The sequence below is a fragment of the Leptidea sinapis genome, chromosome 2 (assembly GCF_905404315.1).
Source record: "Leptidea sinapis chromosome 2, ilLepSina1.1, whole genome shotgun sequence".
NCBI classification, from domain to species: domain Eukaryota; kingdom Metazoa; phylum Arthropoda; class Insecta; order Lepidoptera; family Pieridae; genus Leptidea; species Leptidea sinapis.
Window position 1 is genome coordinate 7,663,712 of NC_066266.1, and position 25,845 is coordinate 7,689,556.

The 25,845-nt window shown below is 35.4% G+C and overlaps 2 protein-coding genes across 2 annotated transcripts in view; both read left to right on the forward strand.

Annotated features, from left to right (window-relative positions):
• Positions 1-25,624, forward strand: LOC126973064 (probable DNA mismatch repair protein Msh6). Its single transcript, XM_050820181.1, has 8 exons — positions 1-256; positions 687-836; positions 916-1,036; positions 3,064-3,250; positions 5,587-5,721; positions 6,661-6,796; positions 7,615-7,800; positions 25,617-25,624. The coding sequence occupies exons 1-8, from the start codon at positions 115-117 to the stop codon at positions 25,622-25,624; spliced, it is 1,065 nt and encodes a 354-aa protein (XP_050676138.1). The 5' UTR covers positions 1-114.
• The window catches only part of LOC126976118 (guanine deaminase), a 338,523-nt gene that overhangs the window by 129,899 nt on the left and 182,779 nt on the right, over positions 1-25,845 (forward strand). The gene's annotated exons all lie outside the window — the stretch shown is intronic.

The window sequence follows — 25,845 nt, forward strand, 5'->3', positions numbered from 1 at the left end:
ATTTCTTGCAATTCCGCGAAAACTGAAATCCGGTACATTTTGATTTTTGTCGTCTAAGTTTGTTGTATTATTATATGTCTTTGAGCTTTATAATTTATATTTTCTCAATAAAATATGTCTAAAAGAAATAGCTTGCCTAGTTCTAATACACTATTTAACTATTTCTCTAAAACACCTCCGTCCAATAAAAAAGCAAAAGCAAACAATGACGAAGAATCTAGTTTGCAGAGTTCGGTTTCAGAAAATAAATTCGAGAGTAAGTACATTCTACTGCATTGGCTATTCTTATTATAAATAAATTTTTAATTGGATTCTCTTACCTCCAGCCTTACTATTGCCAAGTCAGTTACCAATTTTATGTCATCTAAATATCCACTACCACTAATAATTATTTTTGGTAGGCTAGTTCAAAAATATTCACGATATCTTTATTTATTTATAGTTTTAATTTATGGTAATTACATAGACTAGCTTACTTACCCACTTACCATGTATTTGATAATAATTTAAGAACATAAAAATGTACTCTGTACTTTACTGTTTTAATAACAGTTTTGCAAACCATTAATGGCTTTGATGTTAGCTACTGATTTAAATTTTTGTAGGGATGTTACCATGATCATGTTAAAAAATTATACTACAGTTTTTTTTTATCATACTGTATACTTATAAAGTTTTTATTGTAGGCAAGAAGAGAGAGAGAGAATCAACACCATCACCGGACAATAAGAACAACAATGAAAATTGTGAAAAGGAATCGCCTATTGCTTCTAAAAAAAGAAAAAGAATCCGTATTAATCCCATTGATTCAGATGATTCTGATGTGGAAAACAAAGGTACTGCTAGTATTATACTTATTATTATTATCAAAAGTACTGTTGCAATAAATGATATAATTCAATCAATAATTTTCAGTAGACAATAAAATCGAAGTTTCAAAAATATCAACAGAGAAAAGGTTGCAGGATAGTTTCACTTATGAACCAAGTGATCCTTCAAAGTCTACAAAGGGAAAAGTTGTGAGCAGACCAAGTGTGTATGTAATTTTTTTCTTTCACCTTTTTTAATGAATTTGTCAATCACAAATGATTGTAACTACAGTAAATCTGCCCATTCCAATGCACTGGCAGTGTTCTTGACCTTATCTAAAACATTGTGTGACATAAGATGTTCAGTTTCAGTAGGCCAGTAATAATAGCTACTGCACCTTTCAAATCGAAACACAATATTGCTTATACATTACTGTTTCACAACAGAAACTGGGCCTCTGTGTTACCTGTCTTGACAGTATTGTGTGCAAAGAAGTCTCCCGCTGGCTCCATCTACATGATCTACTTTACAGTTGATAACATACTCAACTCAAATAATTACATATAAGAAAATTGACTTGAGATATCACTCTTTTGTTTTGTTATTGTGGAGCCACAACCCGACAGTTGAATAAACATACCAAGATTTACAGATCATGTGGCATACGGAAGTTAGGCTCAGTTTTATTCCTTAGTTGGTAAGAGTGCTATGCCGTAACCCAAGATGAGTGGGTTTAATCCCCCATTGTTAATAAGTTTTGGTACAAATTAAATTTGGATACTTAATCTGAGGAGTGACAGATATCACTTAAAAATAACATTAATGTTATTTCATTTGTATGAAGAAACTATATAACATGTTTCGTAATGTCATTCTGATAATCTCACATCACATGTGTTGTTCTTTACCCAACTAATTAGCCTCTAATTAGAAAATAACCACAGCTTAACTTTTTTGTTGAAATATATTCGGCTAGATGGTTGAATCATTTTTAACTAGCATTATAGTTTATAAACAATCAGTGAAAAATTCAAGAACATGACATATTTGACACAAACATTAGCTAGGTATGTTATTAACATGTTTTTAAATATTAATTTGGAAGAGAAAAGGTTTAATTGGGACAATAATATGTAATTGTATGATTTTTATTAAAAAAACATGTACATTTGTATCATTATAACCCTATCCTTGAGTTTCATACAGTTAATAATTAAATCATTTAGCTAATTAAACAATTGCTAATTTTAAATGTTAGTGAAACATGCTGGTGTAGTTGGCAGAAAAACTAAAAGCTGTTATTTAGTGATCATTTTAAAAGATTTGCTGGTTATATTGGCAGAATAACAATTCTAATGTAAAATAATATTTTTCTCTATCTGTATTTCTGTACTGTTTTACCTACCTAGGAATGTATATTTACTAAATTCTGAAGGTACAAAAAGATACAGCCCACCCCATTTACTTATTTTTATTATATTATGCCCTATAAATGCTATATTTTTATGGGGCTACTGCAGTGAGCTATTTGCACATTTTTTTATATCCTAGGTCCTAAAAAACCATTAAGAGAAAACATTAATGAAATTTTAAAGGTTGCCTCTCAATGTGTTCTTTATCATAACATTAACAAATGTAGCAACGGCGATAATCATAAATAATGTTAATATCAGGAACAAACATAAATTTATTATGGTATTATGGTGGTAAGGTAAATTAATTTAAATGTACAATTCACCTAATCAGACCATCCACACTACTGCACTTCAAGTGGTTATATTCTTTATATGAAGTTATATGCACATGTCTACAGACATCACCTGCATAGTGACATGGAAAGTTTCCACTTACAATTGTCGAGTCCCACAAGTGACCACTCTGAAGTGGTTCCCTTGAGGAAAATGTTTCAGCAATACACATACAGCATCAAAAATGACAGATATGAAAGAGCTACAGCCAATCACTGACAAATAAAAGTCATTCATATTGATTTCCTTTACTGGAATGCATGAAGTCGACTTGTTGATCACTAAGCATTGACTGGCATTAATATGGGGCCTCTTTGTTAAGTACCTGTCGACGACAAGTACACCCCCAATGCAGTGAACTTCCTACGGTGGATTGCTCTAATGAGCTATAATGCATATGCATGTTTTGGTGTCAGTATGTCAGTCTTTCAAATCTTTCAATCCAAAGAAAAATCAAAAGCTGTCTCCTTTTTAATTTTAATAATCAATCATACTCTGTTTATAGACCTGCAAAAAAACCTGAGGCACCAGAACCACAAAGTGTTGCTGATGAGGGTAACTGGGTTCATTGCAGACTTGATTGGCTCAAGCCAGATAAAGTAAGAGATGCACGGAGAAGAAGACCAGATGATCCTGATTATGATCCGACCACTTTGCATGTACCTGAAGAATTCTTGAAAACTCAGACACCTGTATGTTTTATTTTTACTTAATTTAGTTAACAATTGCCCGTATTAGGTTAAACTGAGCCTATATAATTATTTTGCTTAGTTCCTACTCCTGCATAAAATACTGTCAAAGATAGAAGTTTGTGCCTGTAGTAGTCCACATATGCCAAAGGATGCAATAGGCATGGTGCATGGTGGAGGCATCCAACTTATCAATACACAAAAAATATTGCAACACATGGCACACAGCCTTGACCAACTTGCAAAAACTCTCTTAAAGCCTGGAAGAAAGAAATTTTGAAGAAAATTCTTGAGACCAAGTGGTCTGGATATAGTAGCTTCAGTTTGGACGCTCTGGATTGGCTTTCTTGTCACGACATCTTCTTTTTCAGATTCAGTTTCCAAAATTTCGGTATTATTGGTAAAGTTTTGGAGTAGGAAATAGTTGACTATTTCCTCCTCGAAACTCAAAAATCACCGTTTTGTTTGCGAGAATGACTGAATGACACTGGTATTGAGATGTTACTTAAGATTTTTAGCTGTAGTAAGTTGGTGTTTGTCTTTCTTGCACTGATTTTCGTCTCAAAATATTGATTTAGAATTCTTAAATCTGATATAGGTCTCAAGCTTAGGTAAAGTCTCTCGCTCCAACTAAATACCGCACTACCTAAGAACAATAGCTTTTTTATTACGGCAATTATTACTTAGATGCTTGTGTGTGTGGCATCTTGACAGTCAATGGCATCTCTCAAATTTTGTAACATACGCTTCGTGTTATTTTACATTGAAATTAATAAAATACAAAATACTAACTGATGATATGTGATCCCAGTGTCTCTTATATCTTGTAGTATTTTTTTTTACAAAATTTTACTACGCAACCCGGCAGTTTAACAATACATGTAGCACGTCAACGTCACACATTGTTCGAGACTGGCTCGAGTACGCCCACTTGGGCGTAGTATTGGTTGCAGCACTTTGCGACTACGCCTGCGGTATCTAGTTCCAACTAGCGACCAATTGCAGAGACCAATCCTTAATCTAAGGTCTCAGGTTATATAACCTCTTAAGAATTAACGGTTAAATTATCTCCTGACGTCAATCACTACATATCATCGCTTTGTTACGGTGTGCAAAACAAGCATCACTATGATATTATTAATAATAAATAAACAACGAATTATTATTTCAGTATTATACCAGTACTGTATTATGTATTATCTATATCTTTATATATACATTTCCTGTGTGCGTGTGTATGTCACTGAACTCCTCCTAGACGGCTGGACCGATTTTGATGAAATTTTTTGTGTGAGTTCAAGGGGATTCGAGGATGGTTTAGATTCTCAATTGAACTACCTCCTAAACGGCTGGACCGATTTTGATGATATTTTTGTGTGTTCCAGTGAATTTGAGATTGGTGTGTGTCTTCAGGTGGATTCGAAAATGGTTTAGATTCACAATTAAACTACCTCCTAAACGGCTGGACCGATTTTGATGATTTTTTTCTTTGTTTCAGTGAATTTGAGATTGGTTTAGATTCTCAATTCCGCCCATATAATATAATTCTCCTGCTCATGTGTACGTTAGTGAACTGCTCCTAACGGCTGGACCGATTTTTCAAATTTAAGACATGTGTACAGGACAACGTCTGTTGGGTCCACTAGTATATATATATAAAAATGAATTGCTGTTCGTTAGTCTCGCTAAAACTCGAGAACGGCTGGACCGATATGGCCAATTTAGGTCTTGAATTATTTGTGGAAGTCCAGGGAAGATAGGAAAATGCTGCTAAATTAAATAATAACAACAAATTTGTTTTTCCGTGATGTGTCCATACATAATTTCTATGAGAGAATTTATTGACGCACGGTTTGTCAGTTCTGCTGTGAAACAATTTCATTACGACAGCAGGCTGCATATTTTACGAAGTAATTTTTGATGTTATGATATATTATTGACAAATTAATATAAAAACATTATTTTATTCATTATATATACAGAACAACGTCTGTCGGGTCAGCTAGTGTATTATAAATTATTCTAAAGGTATTGTGTTTTGAAGCTGATAATTATTATTATTATGAAAAATCAAGGAAACATGTAGGTTAAGTACAAAGGGTAAAATATTTATTTAGAACTATTATAATTTATAGCGACTCAGAACAACAACAACTTCAGAACATATTAAAAAATTAAAACATAACAATGATTTATTCGAAAACAAAACAGTAATGAAACTGCAAACCGTACTGACGGAACAGGACGTGCGCGAGGGGTTGAAAGGGGATAGGGGACCAGAGATAATGTGGCCATGTAGTACATTCAACTATAATTAAATACTCCCACACATATTTCAGGCACATAAACAATGGTGGGAGCTGAAGTCGACACACTATGACTGTGTGCTTTTCTTTAAAGTTGGCAAATTCTATGAACTTTACCACATGGATGCAGCTGTAGGAGTCAACGAACTTGGCTTCTCTTATATGAAGGTAAATAAGCCTTTACTATTACCCCCTTATTCATAATGGTCCACTCACTTTAAACAGCCGCTAAGTGAGTGTTTTCTCTCATTCTGACTTAGGTCAATAGAAGAAGACAGAGTGAGAATTAGCAATACTTTAAGTTAGCAGACTATTATGAATAAGGGGGTTAGTCTTTTAACCAGAAATGGTATGGTGCATCTATTTTTTAAAAATTGTCTTTCTGTATGTTATTTTATAACCCAAGAACTTGCACGAACTTCATGTTAATTCCTGTTAAGTTTAATCGTGTGACTATCTAATGGATAGGCTAATGATGACTATATACTGCCCGCGACTTTGTCCCTATTAAATTGGTGATCGCGCATCTTAGCGAAATCTTAAAAATCGGGTTAAATATCCTATGTCTTATCCAACGAAAAAATTATAACATTAACGCCCGAAAGAAATATTTTATAAACTTTACTAAATGACCGACAACCCTCCTGTGATTTCTCTAGTGTTGCAGGAGAATGTGGGTGGCGATGATCATTTACCATCAGGTGACACTGTCTGCCCTCCTCTTCATTTAAAAAAATAAAACTAACATAAAGAGATGGATTTTAATACCGCAGAAGTGGGCACAGCTAGTATACAATAATTGGTTATTGGCTACTTGACAGTTGTTACAATAAAATATGAAATATATGCAGTATATTACCTAATAATATATATAATTGTAACATATTTAGTTTTGCAGAATTGTTGCCACCCTTATGTCCATTCTGCGTGACGTCACATTGTATTAAACATCGTTTATTGACCTTTCCTCTATGGTTGATAGTTTATTTATTTTACGCTGTGAAAAATAATGAAGCCTAAAATAATTTTAAGTCTTATTACATATTTCTTGACTTTACTTATGTTTTCTAACATAAAATGTTATTGTAATTATTGTTATGATTTCAGGGGGATTTTGCGCACTCTGGTTTCCCCGAAAGCGCATACGCACGCATGGCTTCCACTCTCGTGTCTAAAGGATACAAAGTAGCTCGTGTTGAGCAAACTGAGACACCAGAAATGATGCAGGACAGATGTAAACGAGGTAGCCATTTTGTTTATCGCTTTTTTAGCCCATTTTACATGACAATACATTCATTCTAACATTATTTTTTGTTATTCGGCTTCGTTCTCGTGACAGGCATCGTAATGCTCGCCATGCCACTGCTTGTGGCGGGGTCGTGGGACGAGTCGTTCCCTTCCCTAAAATATGATTGAGGAGGGGAAATTTGGTCCATGCTTCATGCTCGCGAACGGGCGCTACATGTTCTTAAAATAAAGTTATTTAATATATTTATATTGTTCCCCATTCCATTATATTGATGGAAGGTTTAAACGTAATAAACTCGTCCCAAAATCGAAATCCAAAAAAGTCAAAATTAGAAGTTTTATGTTTATTTCTTACAGGTATGAATAGCTTGTTGATTTTTCTATACTGTTTGGTAATATACTGAAATCATGTAATTCAATAATTATAATATAACAAATGATGGATTTTCGTGTGCCACAAATACGGGTATTGGAATAACCTACTTTTTTTTACGGCGCGCGACGTTCTGAATTTTTTTTTTTGAAATTCATACAGATACCACGCATCGAGCAATAAGAATGTGGCTGTATGTTGAAACTCTTTGCGCATGAAGGGATTAAAAAAAACATAGGAGTGTTGTTATGAAATTCAGTACAACATTACAACACTCTTTTGGGTGATGTAATGGTTATTAGAACATTGGGTGTTTTAATGTCGGCAATAAGCTAACTGGTTCAGAATCTTTAATAGAGGATTTAAAGCATGGGTGTAGATAAATATATTAATTCAACTGTAACGCTGTAAGGTTACCAAATAAATAAATGTTTTTTTAGAATACCTTACAAGCAAATTCGATAAGGTCGTGCGTCGAGAAATATGTCAGTTGTCAGTAAAAGGTGCGGAAGTGTGTGGTTTACAAGACAATGGTCCGTCGGAAGCCAACTCACCGTTCATGTTGACAATTGCAGAAGAGGTATTTATAAATTTCTCTCATATCTCGAAAAAGACACGGGGGAGCGGTATTGCCATTATCGCGCCCTCCCTCGCACTTTCTCCCTATGTGATTTTTGACTCTAAATTACTTTGATTTACAAGCACTTGGAAATATTTATCATCATATCCGAAAATACTATATGATATAAGTTTCAAATTTAAATGCCACATTGTGTGCAAAAGATTTTCTGTCTCACTTCAACTCCTACAACTTCAACAAAGGCTCCTAAAGTCCTCCCGGAGAGTAGCGGCATTTCAAGTATAATTTTTACCCGGTATGCAGAAATATATTTTAAGATAACATTCTCCTATTCAATAATTGAAATCACTTCCATTGGATATTTTTTTTAAATTGGTTTAGTGTGCATGAAACAGAGCCTTTTACTTGGATTGGCTCCAATCATTGTATTCAGTAACGATTTTATTATATTAGCCTATCAGATCCCACTGCTGTTCAAAGGCCTCCCCTGCTTTTTGAATGAAATTTTTTACCTTTTTAACTTTGAAATATTTTTAGGAAAACACTGGTATCAGTACCTATGGTGTATGTTTCGTGGACACATCAATTGGGCAGTTTCATATTGGACAGTTTGAAGATGATAAACATTCCTCCCGTCTCTTGACTACATTAGCTCATTTCCCACCTGCTCTGGTAAGTATATATCTTAATTAATGTATTTTTGTGTATTTTTCATTGGCACTAAGTTCGAAAGACTTATATAATGACATTCGATACATATAGACAAATCACGTCGTATAAAAACAAAGCCGAAATATGGAACATACTACAAATTACACCATAATAAGGTTATACAAACAAATTGATCCTTATAATATCAAAATAAATGCTTTCATCGCATCTGGTATTTAAAGTAAAGTAATATTTTTAATAGTTACGAATATGGAACCAACCGAGTGCGTATCACGATACCATAGTGGTTGGTTCATCGTCCGCACTCACTATGGTGCGGTCCGAGTGCGGGCGAACTACTGAATAAATTTCATTCAATTTTAAAATTATAATAAGAGGGCGGAACAAAATATAGGCTACATATTGTCACGTAGGATGCAGGTAGATCTTAATAAGTATAAAAACAGCGCCCTTATGTTTGTTTCCAGTGAACTCCTAAACTAATGAACGGATTTTAATAGGGTTTACTTCATGGTGTGCAGTTTACTCCAACTTGAGAGATAGGATAGTTTTTATTTCAAATATTATTTTTGTATGGACATATTTTCTATGAGAGAATTTATAGAGGCACGGTTTGACAGTTCTGCTGTGAAACATTGAAAACGGGGAGCATATTTTACGAATAATTCTTGATGTTATGAATATGATTGACAAATTCATAAAAATCTGTATATTATTTATTATGTACAAAACTACCTCTGTCGGGTCAACTAGTAATAATATTATCGCTGCTTTAATGCGTCAACGCGGTCAGCATCTAGAGTCCTTATATGTATGTATATAGATCGTCATTGGATGCTTGCATCCATTTCTGGAAGGAGCCGTTGCTGTATACGGTATTTTTAACTTAATGGAACTTGAATTTTCTAAATAATTATTTCAGATCATCTACGACCGTAAGTGTACATCGGCACGTACCAGCAAGTTACTGTCTACACACTGTCATAGCGCCCGAAGAGAAGCAAGAAATCTGATGCCAGCAGAGAAGTTGTTGAAGTTGTTGGCCGAGAAGTATTACAAGACTAATGAATGTGGGGAATGGCCGGAAGGGATCAAACCGCTGTTGTACGAGGGTATGTTTATTTTATTGTAGTACAGTTGTCGCGCGAGTTGAATGCATAATGAGCTTGAATGTAAAGAGCGGTAACATCTCCCCCCTCTTTGCACACGCCTCGCTCGCCTGCAGTGTAGTGCTGTACCGTGTAATCGCGTTAATACTAAAGTTACGATCGATTTATTTGATTTTAATAACGACTGATCTGAATCCATCAAGTTTTTACCAGTGGGAGGCTCCTTTGCACAGGATGCCGGCTAGATTATGGGTACCACAACGGCGCCAATTTCTGCCGTGAAGCAGTAATGTGTAAGCATTAATGTGTTTCGATCTGAAGGGCGCCGTAGCTAGTGAAATTACTGGGCAAAAGAGACTTAATATCTTGTCTCAAGGTGACAGGCGCAGTTGTAGTGCCGCTCAGAATTTTTGGGGGTTTCAAGAATCCTAAGCGGCACTGCATTGTAATGGGCAGGGCGTATCAATTATCATCAGCTGAACGTCCTGCTCGTCTTGTCCCTTATTTTCATTAAAAAAAAAAAAGTTCTGTTCCAAAAAAACGAGTTTTATTCACCGCCGAGGACGAGAAGCGGTGAAAAATATTTTAGACATGTGTGTTGAAGAAAGGGTGAACAAAAATTTGAGATCTAATTATTAAGTTAAAATGGTAAACTTAAAGTGTTGTTTAAATATATCGACACACTCTTTGATTATGGTCATCATTTATAATTAGGTCACATCACTATCACAGTCCTGAACTCTACTGTTTATTTATATGCTATTTTATTTTATTGTAGTAGTTATATGTCTCGACGAGTGGATTGAACATTACAATATTGTTTATTCTACAAACGTAAAATAGCATGAGGTATAATATTTCTTAAGGATTTTTGTTTTATTACACCAAAGAAGAATAACTTCTACAGTACACACACCCTTTTTTATTACTTTATAATAAACTGAGAACAATATAATGATACTGAAAATAAACTTAAATTCAAACAAAGAAAATGATACAAAGTTACAGGCATTTAAACTTTTAGATAACGAGTAAGGATATTCATATAAAATATGTGTATTTATATAGCTATGACTAACTACTATGGCAATACTCGCGTTTAGTATGGCTATAAAAAAGGCATTTATTTTCTCAAAATTGATTCCTTAAGAATTCTTTATGATATCATTTCTAATAACTACCAGATACTACTACCGCTTCGGAAACATATCACTGTCTTATCGTTAACATTAAAACTCACTCAACTTTTTTGTTATTTGATCAGTTTAAAGAATGAATTAATATTTAAATTTGAGTATAATATCCACTTGGTTTCAATCATGCATCATGTTGTATCATTTACCACTGTCTTGCCAGTCTCATCACATCACTCTTGTTTTGAGCACTGCAAAGATAGATTTTTAAATGCATACAATAGTATGCACTTAAAAATCTTGATAAACGTTAAATCAATAATTATTTTGAGTACAATATTGGAAGCAGCTCTCTATGTACTCATTAAAGAAGTAATTTTCGTGGACTCCAATAATTATAATAAAACCTTATGAAATTTCCAATGTGGTCTTGTCCGGGCCTAACACAAATTGTTTGAGTTTGACGATCAATTGACCTCCACATTCATCCCATGCCATTTATCAGCCATTTAAAAAAAAAAGTGAAATTTACAACCAATAAGTATCGGCAGTAAATGTATAAATTCATTGAAATTATCATAATAATCATAATCACAGGCGTCGCGCTTAACAGAAAAGTGTGTGTGTTTATACGTCAAGATACTCTCTCTCTCGCTATTACACAACCAATAAAAAACGGCCAGGAATATTAGTTTAGTGTGCGTGACAAGCTACGTGTTACATTCGCGATTTGTATGACACTTTGTGTTAGTGTGCGTAAATTGCTCAAAATAGAGATAGATAGTTCTAAAGTCAATTTTTTTATATATAATATCTTAATATATATAAATTACGTGACACGTTGTTTGTCCGCGATAGACTCCTAAACTAATGAACAAATTTAAATAGGGATTACTTCATGGAGTCCAGTTTAGTCCAACTTGAGAGATAGGATACTTTTTATTTCGATTTAGGACCCATAATTATTTTTATTTCCAATATTTGTTTTGTATGGACATATTTTCTGTGAGAGAATTTATTGACGCACGGTTTGACAGTTCTGCTGTGAAACAATTTCATTATAACAACACGGTGCATACTTTACGAAATAATTCTTGATGTTATGAAAAATTATTTGACAAATACATAAAAAACAGTATTTTATTTATTATGTACAGTACAACGTCTGTCGGGTTAGCTAGTAGACGTATAAATGATCTATTTTTTTTTTTAATGAAAATAAGGGACAAGACGAGCAGGACGTTCAGCTGATGGTAATTGATACGCCCTGCCGATTACAATGCAGTGCCGCTCAGGATTCTTGAAACCCCCAAAAATTCTGAGCGGCTCTACAACTGCGCTCGTCACCTTGAGACAAGATGTTAAGTCTCATTTGCCCAGTAATTTCACTAGCTACGGCACCCTTCAGACCGAAACACAGTAATGCTTACACATTACTGCTTCACGGCAGAAATAGTATTTATATTAACACAAAATTTTGTTGCAGGTGATGCTTTAGGTCTAACGCCTGCAGCCAATAACTCCCTGGCAGTCAAAGCATTGGGTGGTTGTGTCACATTCCTAACCGAATGTTTGCTTGACATACAAATAATGGCTATGGCCCAGTTTACACAGTTCACCCCACCTGATGTCCTCAATAGCACAATGACGGTCGACGAGAGTAAATGGACTGGTGGAAATTCAATGGTGCTGGATAATATAACATTAAGGAATCTTAGAATTGTACAGGACGAAGGATGCTTGTATGAAAGGTTGAATTTTTGCTCAACTGCTATGGGGAAACGGTAAGTACACCTTCCTTAAGGGCCGGCAACGCTCTTGTGATTCCTCTGGTGTTGCAAGAGAATATGGGCGGCGGTGATCACTTAACACCAGGTGACCCGTATGCTCGTTTGTCCTCGTATTCCATAAAAAAAAGTAGGTAATATATTATCAAACAATACTTAAGGTAAAGTTTTACAATGACAAACAAGCGGTAGTAAGTCCACACTTTCTCAAAATACTTTAGGAAGTATTGTCCACTTTTTAATTGGTTGTAAGCGCTTTTTTTTAATGTACCCATTTCATATTGTCAGCCATGTGTGACAGTGTTACTGCCATATTAGAAAATTTCTTAAAACCACACTGGAGAAAAATGTCACACATCCTGACCACATAACAATATGACCCATTTGCTCGTTACATCATTTAGCGCTTATATAAAGGAGAGTGCCCGCGGGGTTTGGCCATTGTAGATGCCTTAGATAAAATAAATAAATAACTAGAAAATACTAAACAATAACTATATTTGTATTCCAGGTTGCTGTATCAGTGGGTGTGTTCACCAAGTTGTAATATATCCGTGATCAAACATCGACAGGAGGCTGTTAAGGCGCTGTTTGATAATCAGGAACTCAGTCAGGAAGCTAAGAATATTTTGACAACTCTACCCGACTTAGAACGACTTCTTGCCAAGTAATTGTCACCTTTATGCTGATTTTTTATGTTGTTCCATGTTTTTTCGTAGCTTTCATGATAGTAACAAAATGATTTGAGTTGTAACGCAATGCAGGACGAACTAAAGCGTAGCGCACCGCGTGATACCCCACATCATACTGAGCGACAACCGTTAAGAAATAAAATTTTAATTTGATTTGGTTATTAAAATAATCACTGGCAACGCGATGCGTTGGCACACTTCATATAGCAATTAAGATTTTTGAAGTGAAAATTTCTTTAGCGGTGTTGAGCACTATTCTTGGGATGGCTATAAAAATGTTAAACTCGCGTCACGACACGTGACCTGATCGAAAATTCGTAAGACAGTCGTTAAAATTATGGATGAAAGTTGATTTTTCCGAGAGATAAACTTTTTAATGGAAAATAATTGTAATAGTTCTGAAGTGCGAAATTTTTTATGTAATATAAATTGTCATTTTTGTGTGCGATAACGCAATAAATGAATATTGTATTTAACCACATAAATGCCAGTTTACTGATAAATAATAATAATAATATAATATAATAATAATATTGACACACTTTTTAAACAAATTATCTTGCCCCAAGTTAAGCATATATAGCCTGTGTTATGGGTTACAAGACAATGCTATATTTAATACAATATACTTACTTAAACTTACATAAATTCATATAAACATACATAAATACATTTAAACACCCATGACTCGCAAACAAACATCCATATTCATCATATAAATGCTTGCACCTACCAAGATTCGAACCCGGGACCTCTAGCTTAGTAGGTAGGATCGCTAACCACTCGGCTATACAGGTCGTCCAAAAATAAACGTTAATATTCAAGTTTTCACTTCTGCCGGCACTCCAGGAGTGCAACCCGCATTTTTTAAGTAACCATACAACATGGAATAAGAATTTCAAATAGAAATATTCACCTTTCAGAGTTCACTCATTGGGAAACCTGAAGAAATCCAAGAACCATCCAGATTCCCGAGCTATATTGTATGAAGAGAAGACATATTCCAAACGAAAAGTGTTGGACTTTATATCAGTGTTGAACGGCTTTACTGCAGCTATTAAACTGAATGAGATGTTCGCCGACGCTGACTCTGTTTTGTTGAAGAATATCACACAATTTGCACCGAAAGGAAAGTTTCCGGACTACAAGGGTACACTGAAGTTCTTTAAGGTGATTACTTACATACGCGTCTGTCTGCTCGCGATAAAATTATAAACTACTGCAACGATTTTCGTGCTGTTTCCACCAATGTATAGCGTGGTTCTCGAGGAACGTTTTAGTATATAATTTGTTAAGGTTTTGTACAAATTTTTCTATACGTTAACGATATTTGTTGGAGGTGTCGGAAAGAATAACCCGTCTGGGAGCTTTCATCAAAATGCCGTTTAAACCCTTTGAGATATAACAAAATAATATATGGTGGAATTGTGTATCTTATTTAGGTCTACTGAAAAATCTTATCTCTTAAGGATAACATACGATATCCATTTTAATACTTTAATATGGCAGTTATGGTAGTAATAAAAGCTGTTTTTATTACATAGTTATATTATTAATTAGTAAATGAAAAAATTTGCGTATATTGCGACAAGTATTCAACGCTCTTGATAAATTTGATGTTTATTATTTAATGTCTTATCTATCTTATCGAATACAACACATGGCTTTATAGTTATTTATGCAAGTGTTGTGTAATAAGGGGTATTAAAACACCAATGTGGACTTTATCTACACCCAGAATATGGATCCTCTAAATGATTTTGGAACAGTTAGCATACTGCTAACATTAAAACACCCGTCCTAGTAGTAACCTAATATCATTCATTACTGATTATATACAAATAAAGTAAGTATTAATGAAACAATTATTTATTTTAGTAGTAATTTAGATTTGTATAGTGCAATAATTAAAATTCACTCGAATATAATGTTCTTTTGCAGCGTTTAAAATGAATCGCTCATTTTTTGTAAACAAAACAATAAAAATATCGAAGAAAGATTTTTTTACGGCGCGCGACGTTCTGGTAGTGTGGAACGTGCGTACACGTTAATGTTCTTTTTTTGAAATTCATACAGATACCACGCATCGAGCAATAAGAATGTGGCTGTATGTTGAAACTCATTGCGCATGAAGGGATAAAATAAAAACATAGGAGTGTTGTTATGAAATTCAGTACAACATTACAACACTCGTTTGGATGATGTAATGGTTATTAGAACATTGGGTGTTTTAATGTTGGCAATAAGCTAACTGTTTCAGAATCTTTAATAGAGAATTTAATGGGTGTAGATAAAGTAATTAATTTTATATCTACTTACCAGTATTTGGTAATATAAAGCTGTTCGATGCATTTATTTCGAACACACTACTGTTTGGGTTTCAATCTATATTTACAATTATTATAGAAGAGCACGTAGAATGAGCTATTTTTACACGCTTCTTATTAGCTTCACCTGTATGTATGTTTGTTTGTAACCGACTCATTTGGGCGCCATTTTGACCCACTTTAAACTACCAGATTTCGTTAAAACTTAGTTGATTTATCGAGGACATTAACGATAACATTATTAGTAGATAACGATAAAATTATTACATTTTTCAATTTGAAAACCAAAGAATTTTGTTAATTTATATTATAATTTTTTCATCTATCGTCTATAAGGCAGGAATTGATGTTCATTTTAAATTTCAACCAAAGCGTGTTCTTTAATTTTTGAAATGAAAAGGTCCACGAAATCTGTCAAAGTCAAAGTGAAAAATTGACATAAATGAAAAATATTGCTTGTCAATGTCATTCAACGTCAACTCAATATATTAAGTTATCCTTGCAAAAGCTAATTTGCACTTAACTGTCAAGACTTCCCTCTAAATTGAATTGTCTGGCAATCGACACATTAATAAATCCTTTAGATAATTTATACGTCTAGATAGATGCTGTTAGGCACCGCATGACAACAGGCCAGGTTATTACTTTAGAGTGCATGACAAGCTACGTCTCACACTCGCGATAAGTCAGCCACATTGTTGTAGTGTGCGGGCGTTGCTCAAAATAATGGCTAACAGTTCGCCGCTATTTATTACGTGTTCGCAGCTGTCACAGTCTATCTATACGTATAAATTATCTACGAACCTTATAGAGATTAAAAAACAATGACATTTTTAGGAAGCATTTAACCATTCTGAGGCCGAAAAAGAAGGCATAATATTGCCTGGTGAAGGAGTAGACCAAGAATACGATAATACGCTGCGTCTTATTCGGGATATTGAGAACGATCTGAAAGAATATCTCGTGGAACAGGAGAAATATTTCCGATGTCGAGTAAGTATCCTTTCCAACCCTCGCAGGCTTTCTCTCAGGGCTCTCCAAACGCCAGTGAACCCGCTTTATGTAGATTTTACCAAGAAGCACATCCTTCAGGAATGTGAGGTCATCGCCATAATGAGGGCAGGTTGACTCAAGGCCCTCAATATCCAGGCAGAGGACATACCCCACCTGTGTCCACTAAGGATACTGCGCCTAATAAAGGTCATAGGCCTAGAGGATGTGATTTAGATATAAATTTCACTCCGAATATGCAAGGGAAAAATTCTCCAAACGTTGCCCAACTTGGGCGACCGTCCGAGCACACGTAAGGGGCACAATAATTCTACACATATAAGTGCTTTTTTCCCCCAACAATAATAATTATAAGTATTCGTGGGATTGTCATAAACGGAAGTAGAATAGTAGATTGTTAACCGAGGGTCGAAAGGATCAATTCCCGAGGTATATAGACGCCCGAGCGCAGCGAGGTCGGCCATAGTCCGAGCAGGAATTGATACTTTTACCCGAGTTAAACACTCTACTTTTCATTTCGAATATGAGGAAAATAAAACTAGTTGTTTATCTAAGCACAGATTAGTATCCCGCCAATTTATGTCGACTTTTTAAATTTCAAATATGGAACTTACCGCGTAATTGTTGCGGTTTATTCCGCTCAAAGAAGTTTGCGCTAAGTTCACACTGGCTGTTTAGAAAGTCACATGGCCGCAGCATTTTTTTATTAGTTCTTTTTGACATAAAACTCTTCACAGCAGTTCTATTTTTAAAGTTCATTCCGGCCCTTAGGTGGGAAGTAATTTGTATGAGTTTTTCCCTGTCTATGGAAGGAAGCAGCATTTTCCACCCAATAATCCGATCAAAACAACATTACTTTCCGAGTATGAGAAATGAAAATTTTTTTTTTACTACTCATACTAATTCCTCATGCAAGTAATTACTGAAGAGAAATACTTGCCTAATTTCTTATAGATATATTTTTGCTGAGTCTTCTATAATTTATACGTCTATATATAGCCACTGACTGTTAAGTAACGCATGAAAACAGGCCAGGTTTGTAAGTTTAGCGTGATAACAAGCTGTGGCTTACATTCGCGATACGTATGACACTTGGTTTTAGTGTGCGTGCGTTCTTGAAAATAGAGGTTAACGGTAAGCCGCTATTTATTTTTTGACGTTTTCACAGCTGTCAAAGTCTATCTAGACGTATAAATTATCTAAGACTAAAGTAAATGAAAGTATATACAACTTTTATGTATGTTGGTTGGTTTTTGAAATAAATAAATATAAATAGTGTAAGAATGTTATGATCCATAACTAACAAGACTTCTACTTATGATGCTCGCATCTTGAGCGGTCAGCGAAAGTATATCGCATGCAAATTTTTTTTTGTTGTTCAAAATATACAATAAACACACAACTAAACAATTGAAGCCATCGTCATGAAACTTTAGTGTTTATGTGAGGAATAGCTAGTTCACTTATTCTAAACTTAAAATATTTTAATATTAAATAATAATTATTCTAAACATATCCAATTAATGTAGAAAAATAATTTCATATTAATAACATGACTCATTTAAATAGCAAAAGAGACAAAGCAAAATAAAAAAAATTGCAAAATGAGACACCCAGGCTACGCTCATTTGTAATAGGCATTTCCTAGAGTATGTGGCCATTATCAGCGGCACTCTTTCCCATTGCCAGCTCAGATACGGATAATCTGCGCATATCGCATAAATACCACCGCTCAGGTTGCGTTTCCGGAACAAGATAACCCATTCCACAAACAAATAAACGCATTACTATTACAGATAAATTACATTGGCACAGAGAAAAAAAGGTATCAGCTAGAAATACCTCAGAGTGCCGCTTCGAAAGCTGGCTCCGAGTATCACTTCGAGAGTGCCCGGAAAGGGTTCAAGAGATATTCAACCGCTGAGACCAAGGTATCAAGCATTATTAAGATATTGTGTTACTTATTGACGGCGGACTAACGGCCGTTCCCAATATACATCTACAGATAGAGTTGAATTACTACCTTCTACTGTCAGTAATTAGCTGTCAATAATCTGAACTTGTCCCAATATACCCGATAAGTCATTCTCATCGCCAGTTCACTGTTGCAATTTCCATAAAAACTTCTATCCCTGGTAAGCTATACGTCGTCGCATTGACAGACAGCGTGTACTGATAAGTTACCGTCGATAAGTTTATTGGGACAGAAAAGTCAACGATAGTTACGATTTTTTATCTCAAGTAGGGCAGAACCGGAGATAGACTGAATATTGGGAATGGCCGAAAGGGAGCGACGTACTCGCTATGCACATCCTATAGCGAATCACCTACTACGCAGATAAGGTTATATTTTATCTGCGTATAAAAATGTAATTATCTGAAAGCAGGGGCGTGTATATAGGCAAATAGGCAGTGCCTACGTACCTATGAACCTAAATAAATATAGCACTAGTGTTCACGTTAACTTACTACCGACGGTAGGTAGTCTACAGGAGGTCTACTCGCAAAATCGACAACGATACATTCGGAACGATACGACAATACTCCGAATATATCGCAACTAACCTACTCTAACAAATGTTCGAATTCCTTATCGTTTATCGTTACCATAGACTAATATTTTGATTTTTTTACGATGTTAGTGTGAATGAAATATGTTCAAACCTAAACATTATCTGTGCTATGTCGCTGTTAAGTGTCAAAAGTCAAAACATAGTTTAGGCGCTAAGGACCATGTCAGACTCTGCACCACCAATTTGGTATTATATACACATAATGTAAATGTTAAATAAAAAGTAATGAATATAACCATATGACCATTTAAAATTGAATAAATAATACAAAACTTGCGGATGATAAAATGTAAAGAAAAGTAACTCAACCCTTCTCGTCGACTTCCTATTTCTCAGGCGGCCATTTGCATTATTTGTACGCATAAACGATCAACAAAATGACTTAAATGACTTAGTAGTAAAAAAATCCTGTTGAATAGTAAATCACATATAATTATTTCAACAATATGTATTAAGTATGTATATTGTATGGTATCTATCTATACAACTTGAAACGATAATAGCATCGACAGCCTAGAAGGTGTCATTGAGATTATCGGAAAAGTGACGTTTGATTATTTGTGAAATTCGAATATTCGTATCTGACATTTTCAACTAAGAGTAGGGTTAGGACCGAGAATATCGAATAATGTTTCGTTCGTTCAATCATCGTTTCGACGTTGATTACAATGTAACTAAGAGTAGGATTCGACACGACTAATGCCACGATTTATCGAATATCGATTTTAGGAGTAGGCCCCCAGATTGCATATTATACAAAGCGTTTTATACAACTTATGTCGTAATGTCACACTCACGGACTAAAGCTCAACTAGGATTAGTTAAAACTACAGTGCCCACCTTGCTACAAAACCAATGCACGCCGAGATGATACATTCACTCGGAATCCTACAGACTTTTGTTTTTTGATAACGATTGTTTGTACAGAGTGTTAAAATGAGTTCGCGATTTACAGAAAAAACGCGTTTATTGCTTCTGGATTTATTAATAATATCTGAACGACCGAGCCTTGCTCGCATTTTTTAAGGATGTACAAAACTTGAACAAAAAAAACAACTAATACGACATCTGGATTTGAACCGGGGTCTTCTGCTTTCCGGATCACCGAATTTCCCCATCTGAGCTATTATAGTGGCGAAATTCACTTTTGTATTCTAATGTTATTGTAGCTGTTTCTCATTAAAACACGGATAAAACTACATTTTTTAACAATGAATATACCAGTGGGAGGCTCCTTTGCACGCGATACAGTAATGTGTAAGCATTATTGTGTTTCGGTGTGAAGGGCGCCGTAGCTAGTGAAATTAATTATCTTATGTCTCAAGGTGACGAGCGCAATTGTAGTGCGGCTCAAAATTTTTGAGGTTTTTCAATAATCCTGAGCGGCACTGCATTGTTACGGGCAGGGCGTATCAATTACCATCAGCTGAACGTCCTGCTCGTCTCGTCCGTTATTGTCATAAAAAAAATGTTAACTAACTCAGAATTTTTGAGGTTTTTCAAGAATTCTGAGCGGCATTGCATTGTTATGGGCAGTGCGTATCAATTACCATCAGCTGAACGTCCTGCTCGTCTCGTCCGTTATTGTCATAAAAAAAATGTTTCAGGAATTTCTGGCTCGCATGATGTCTGCGGAAGAACAGAAACGCAACGTGCTGAAGGACTTGAGTCGTCGAATATTCGAGAAGTTCTCATCGCACCACGCGCAGTGGACGGCGGCCGTGCAGTGTATCTCGACTTTAGACGTGTTACTATCGCTCGCAAACTTCGCCACCATGCAGACCGGGGACGTATGTCTGCCGGAGATTAGCACAGACCTCACAGTACAGGTAACACACATCACATAAATGATTTTATAAAGCACATGTTGTATACTAACAAGGTGTAACAAAACAATCTTCATGTTCTATGGATTTCTTACAAGCTGAATATTAGGTTAAATGTAACGAAATGTTTGAAATTCAAAGTAAACTTTGCTACAAAATACCCACTAGGAAAATCATAAATAATCACTTAAAAACATTAAAGTACAATAACATTTATGGTTCGCGCGCAACACAATAGTTGGTTCCTCGGCTATTAAATGATCCATCTTTAATAGTTAGCATCACAAGAAAAATAATTTAGAGATAGTTGAAATTGCACTTTTTGAACATCCTGTAGCTTACATTCTGAGTGGGTCAAACATCGGGTTCTTTGGCATCGCCCACCGACCGAGCGAATAGTCATATCGCTGTGCGTGTGCGACAGAATAGCGCGATCGAAAGATAGCGGTGTCCCGTTTTCGCATAGAGATTTAAATCAGCGATGACTGGTGAACCTGATCTAATTATACTTTGCTTGTAAACTTTCTGTATGTACTTAATTAAGTTTTTTCTGTTCTTAATTTTATTTACCATTACGAACTCAACTCATGTTAGCAATCCGGACAAATCTTCGTAAATTTTGGTTTGCCGTTATATTTATGTAAATTTGTAACATTTTAAATAAATACTTTAACTTCATACTAGATTGCCCGATTCGAGCACGAGTTAAGAGTGACAGCCCTACCCAAATTAGCTTAAAGTGCAATTCAGCACTTTAACTAGCACATAAGTGCGGTCAATATATAGTTATTGCTGAGATATGCTTGAGTCGTTCTAGGCGAGAGCGGGTCGCGGTGGAAGGACACCGATTCAAAAAATAACAATAATCGTAACTAGAATTAGATTAGATTTTTTAGTGCATATTATATCTATTGTTTTCGAATAGTGTTGTTGAATTCGATTGTGTTTTTGTTAATTTTTTTTTATTGTTACTTCAGCCGTACATTAAGATAGTGGAAGGTCGCCATCCCTGTATTCCCATTGTGAACGACTTCATCCCGAACGACACGGTGCTCGGCGAAGGCCGATCCCTGATGCTGCTCACGGGACCCAACATGGGCGGCAAGTCCACATTGATGCGGCAGGTTGGGCTCATCACTGTGTTGGCCCACTTGGTAATTTACGTCACATTATTTAATTTTATAATAATGAATTTTTAGAGATTAAAGTTTCGGTCAGGAATTATTCAAAATAATAAAGGAATAAATAATAATCCTAAATTATACTTGTGCAAAGTTACCCATTTCTATAGTTTAATCATTGAATATAATATTGACACACTTTTACATAAATTATCTCGCTCCAAACTAGGCATAGCCTGTACTGTGGATACAAGACAATGATATATTTAATACAATATATAATAAACATCCATGACTCGGAAAGAAACATCCATATTCATCATATAAATGATTACACCTACCGGGATTCAAACCTGGGATCACTGGCTTAGTAGTAAGGGTCACTAACCATTCGGCTATATGCGTCGTGAAATATATATAAACATTGAATTTAAATATAGATTGTTTTTAATTGAACAGGGAAGTTACGTGCCGGCTGAACAATGTGAGCTAAGTCTAGTAGACCGGATATTCACCCGTCTGGGTGCGTGTGACGACATACTGTCGGGCCAGTCGACTTTCCTCGTGGAGATGAGCGAGACAGCCGCCATCGTCAAACATGCCACCCTTCACTCACTGGTCTTGCTTGATGAGTTAGGTAATGTTTTATTCTTCTCTATCAAACATTTTATATGTTCTTTTAACTACACCCATGCTTTAAATTCCCTATTAAAGGATCTAAATCAGTTATCTTATTGCCAACATTAAAACACCCAATAACCATTACATCATTCAAACGAGTGTTGTAATGAAATTCAGTAGTACAACATTACAACACTCGTTTTCATATAAACACTCCTTTGGATGACATTATGGTGACTGGCTTTTTTATGATAGCAGTAAGCTAACTTTTTCAGAATCTTTTATAGATGATTCATATTATTTGTGTAGATAAAGTCTTGTATACGACTGTTGATAATTAGGTACTAAAACAGTCATGTGACACTATTAAACCCACATTCGTGTTTTAATACTCCATATTACACAACAGTTGAATAATAAACTAACTTAGATCTACTTGTCGAATTTATCGCGAACAGACATACAGACGCAGTGGAGGACTTTGTTTTATAATATATAGTGATATATTCGTACTTTCTTTAATCAGGTCGCGGGACGAGCACGTATGACGGGACCGCACTGGCGAGTGGCGTGTGCGTGTCACTTGCGGAACGTGCGTGTCGCGTCATATTCTCCACTCACTACCACACACTGGTGCGACACCTGGCCGTACACCGCAACGTAATGCTGGCGCATATGGTGAGTTGAGGGATACTTCTTACAAGTGGGAGGCTCCTTTGACGCTGGCTAGATTATGGATACTACAACGGCGCCTATTTCTGCCGGGAAGCAGTAATGTGTAAGCATTATTGTGTGTCGCAAATGAGACTTAACATCTTATGTCTCAAGGTGTGTAATTTTAGTGCGTATCCATGAACTATCCACTTACCCGTAAGCGCACTATATATACCTATATCAACTTAACTCGCAACCGACGGAAGGTGGAGTGACTAATTTCTAATCAGTCTTCATTCGGTAAGATAACTCACCGCAATTACTAGTGATAGTATGAGATTACAGTTGTAGTGATTCGACTAATATATAAGTACTTATAGTGTAGTGTGACTCACAGTTACAGTACTTATAGTCCACTAATCATTGAACCAGATTAAAATTTTGTCAATTCAAATTCAAGGTAAATTGAATTTACCGCTACTTGGTAAAGGGTTGAGCTAATGAGAAGAAATAGCAAGAAACTCATTGCCACTCTTTTAAGTCAGGATTTACATTTTAGTTGTTTTACAAATCATTTCAATTACAATATATGCAAAGTGACGCAACAAAAATACTCAAAAGTCAATAAGTGAAAGGCTTACATGAGTAAGTCAAAAAAAGAAAAAAAAGTAAATTAATACTTATAAACACAAGAGTTATTGAGTATAGTAGATGCATCAATCCACACATACCGTAAATAAAAAGAGGCATTATGTGAGCATTTCATAAAATAAAATATATAATAACATTAACTTTAAAGGAAATAATAATAATAAAAAAAACACATCAAGCAGACCTCCCGGTAACAAGATCATCCAGACCCCACGAGTAGCACCCGTTCACGAGCATGACGCATGGACCAGCCATCGCCTCCCTCGACCATATTTTAGGGAAGGGAACGACCCGCCCCACGTCGCCGCCACAAGCAGAGGCATTTAAGCGAGCATGACGATACCTGCCACGAGAAATCTACCGAATAACAAAACAATTGAAGTTCATCAACATATTATGCAATACTTACTAAATGCCTCTACTTACAATTTTGTATATAATATATATCTTAATATGTATATTTCTTTTGTGTGTCTGTTGTAACCTAAACGGCTTAAACGATTTTAATGAAACTTTCTGTGTGTCTACAGGTGGATTCGAGAATGGTTTAGATTCACAATTGAACTACCTCCTAAATGGCTGGACCGATTATGATGATTTTTTTGTGTGTTCCAGTGAATTTGAGATTGGTTTAGATTCTCAATTCCGTCCATATAATATAATTCTCCTGCTCATATGTATGTTAGTGAACTCTTCCTAACGGCTGACGTGTACAGGACAACATCTGTCGGGTCCACTAGTATAATCATATATTTATGTGGTATTTTATGGAATAATAAGACTAGTGCCCTCAAGTTGTTGTGTCTTCTCGTGACGTCTCATTGGATGTGGCCATTTTTGTAACATTAAAATTACTACCTACATAAAAATTACTGAATTTGAATACAACTTACTGTATATATAGTGTCTGTCATGCCACCTAATCTAAAATCAAATAAAAAAAAATACCAATGGATCATTTAAAATTTTGATTGTAATATTTCAGGCATGTATGGTGGAGACAGACGACTCGGCAGTTGACAACGATGACGTGCCAGAGGAAACTATAACATTCCTGTACAAGCTGAGTCCCGGAGCGTGTCCGAAGTCGTACGGGTTTAACGCAGCGCGCTTGGCCGGGATTCCGGGAGATATCATCAAACGAGGCCTCAAAGTAGCCTCCGACCTGGAGCGAGAGGCCACTGTCGCTAGAACCTTTAAGGAACTTATGAAAGCAGATAAGGCCACCGAAATCAGGAGTTTGCTTGCCGCTATTTAGATTATTTATACGTCTAGATAGTCTCTTGCTGTTGTTACTCAATCGATAAAAATAGGCCAGGAATATTAGTTTAGTGTGTATAACAAGCTACGTCTTACACTCGCGATTTGTATGACACTTTGTGTTAGTGTGCGTGAACTGCTAAAAATAGAAATTAATTCTAAACTCTATTTTGGCGATGTCTTCACAGCTGTCATAGTCTATCTAGACGTATAAATGATGTAAGGGTAATTAATGTTAAGTTTTGATTATGAATGAATGGCTATATTGAAGCCGATTTTTTTCGATTGTTTTTTTTTTTTATAATGTGTCACTGTTAAATGTTTGTTATATTAAGTTTTACAAAAAGCTAACCGTGATTGCTGTAGTGTTATTTTGTTATTTCTATTTTATGCTTTTGTATTAATGATTTAAGGTATATTTTCAGTTGTTTGATCTGTTTCTTAATTGGACGTGGTTCCTGAAAAACGTTCCAAGCCACAAACATCACATTTTAAGGAATTCGTGTTTAAAGTTGAATATATATTAGTGTATTCCCTACATGTGGGTTGGGCTACTGAGTCATGATGTCATTTAAAGGGTGACAGTATGGCTGCCATTTTTTGTCAGTCCGTTAATATGAATCACGTGAATCAGTTTTGTGTTCTAAACTCAAT

What these genes read in the sequence shown, in the direction of transcription:
- LOC126973064 (XM_050820181.1), top strand. Translation starts at nt 115, where the DNA reads ATGTCTAAAAGAAATAGCTTGCCTAGTTCTAATACACTATTTAACTAT. An exon ending in TTCAGAAAATAAATTCGAGA is followed by an intron (nt 257 to 686) that starts GTAAGTACATTC and finishes TTTTTATTGTAG; the next exon opens with GCAAGAAGAGAGAGAGAGAA. An exon ending in TTGGCTTCTCTTATATGAAG is followed by an intron (nt 5,722 to 6,660) that starts GTAAATAAGCCT and finishes TTATGATTTCAG; the next exon opens with GGGGATTTTGCGCACTCTGG.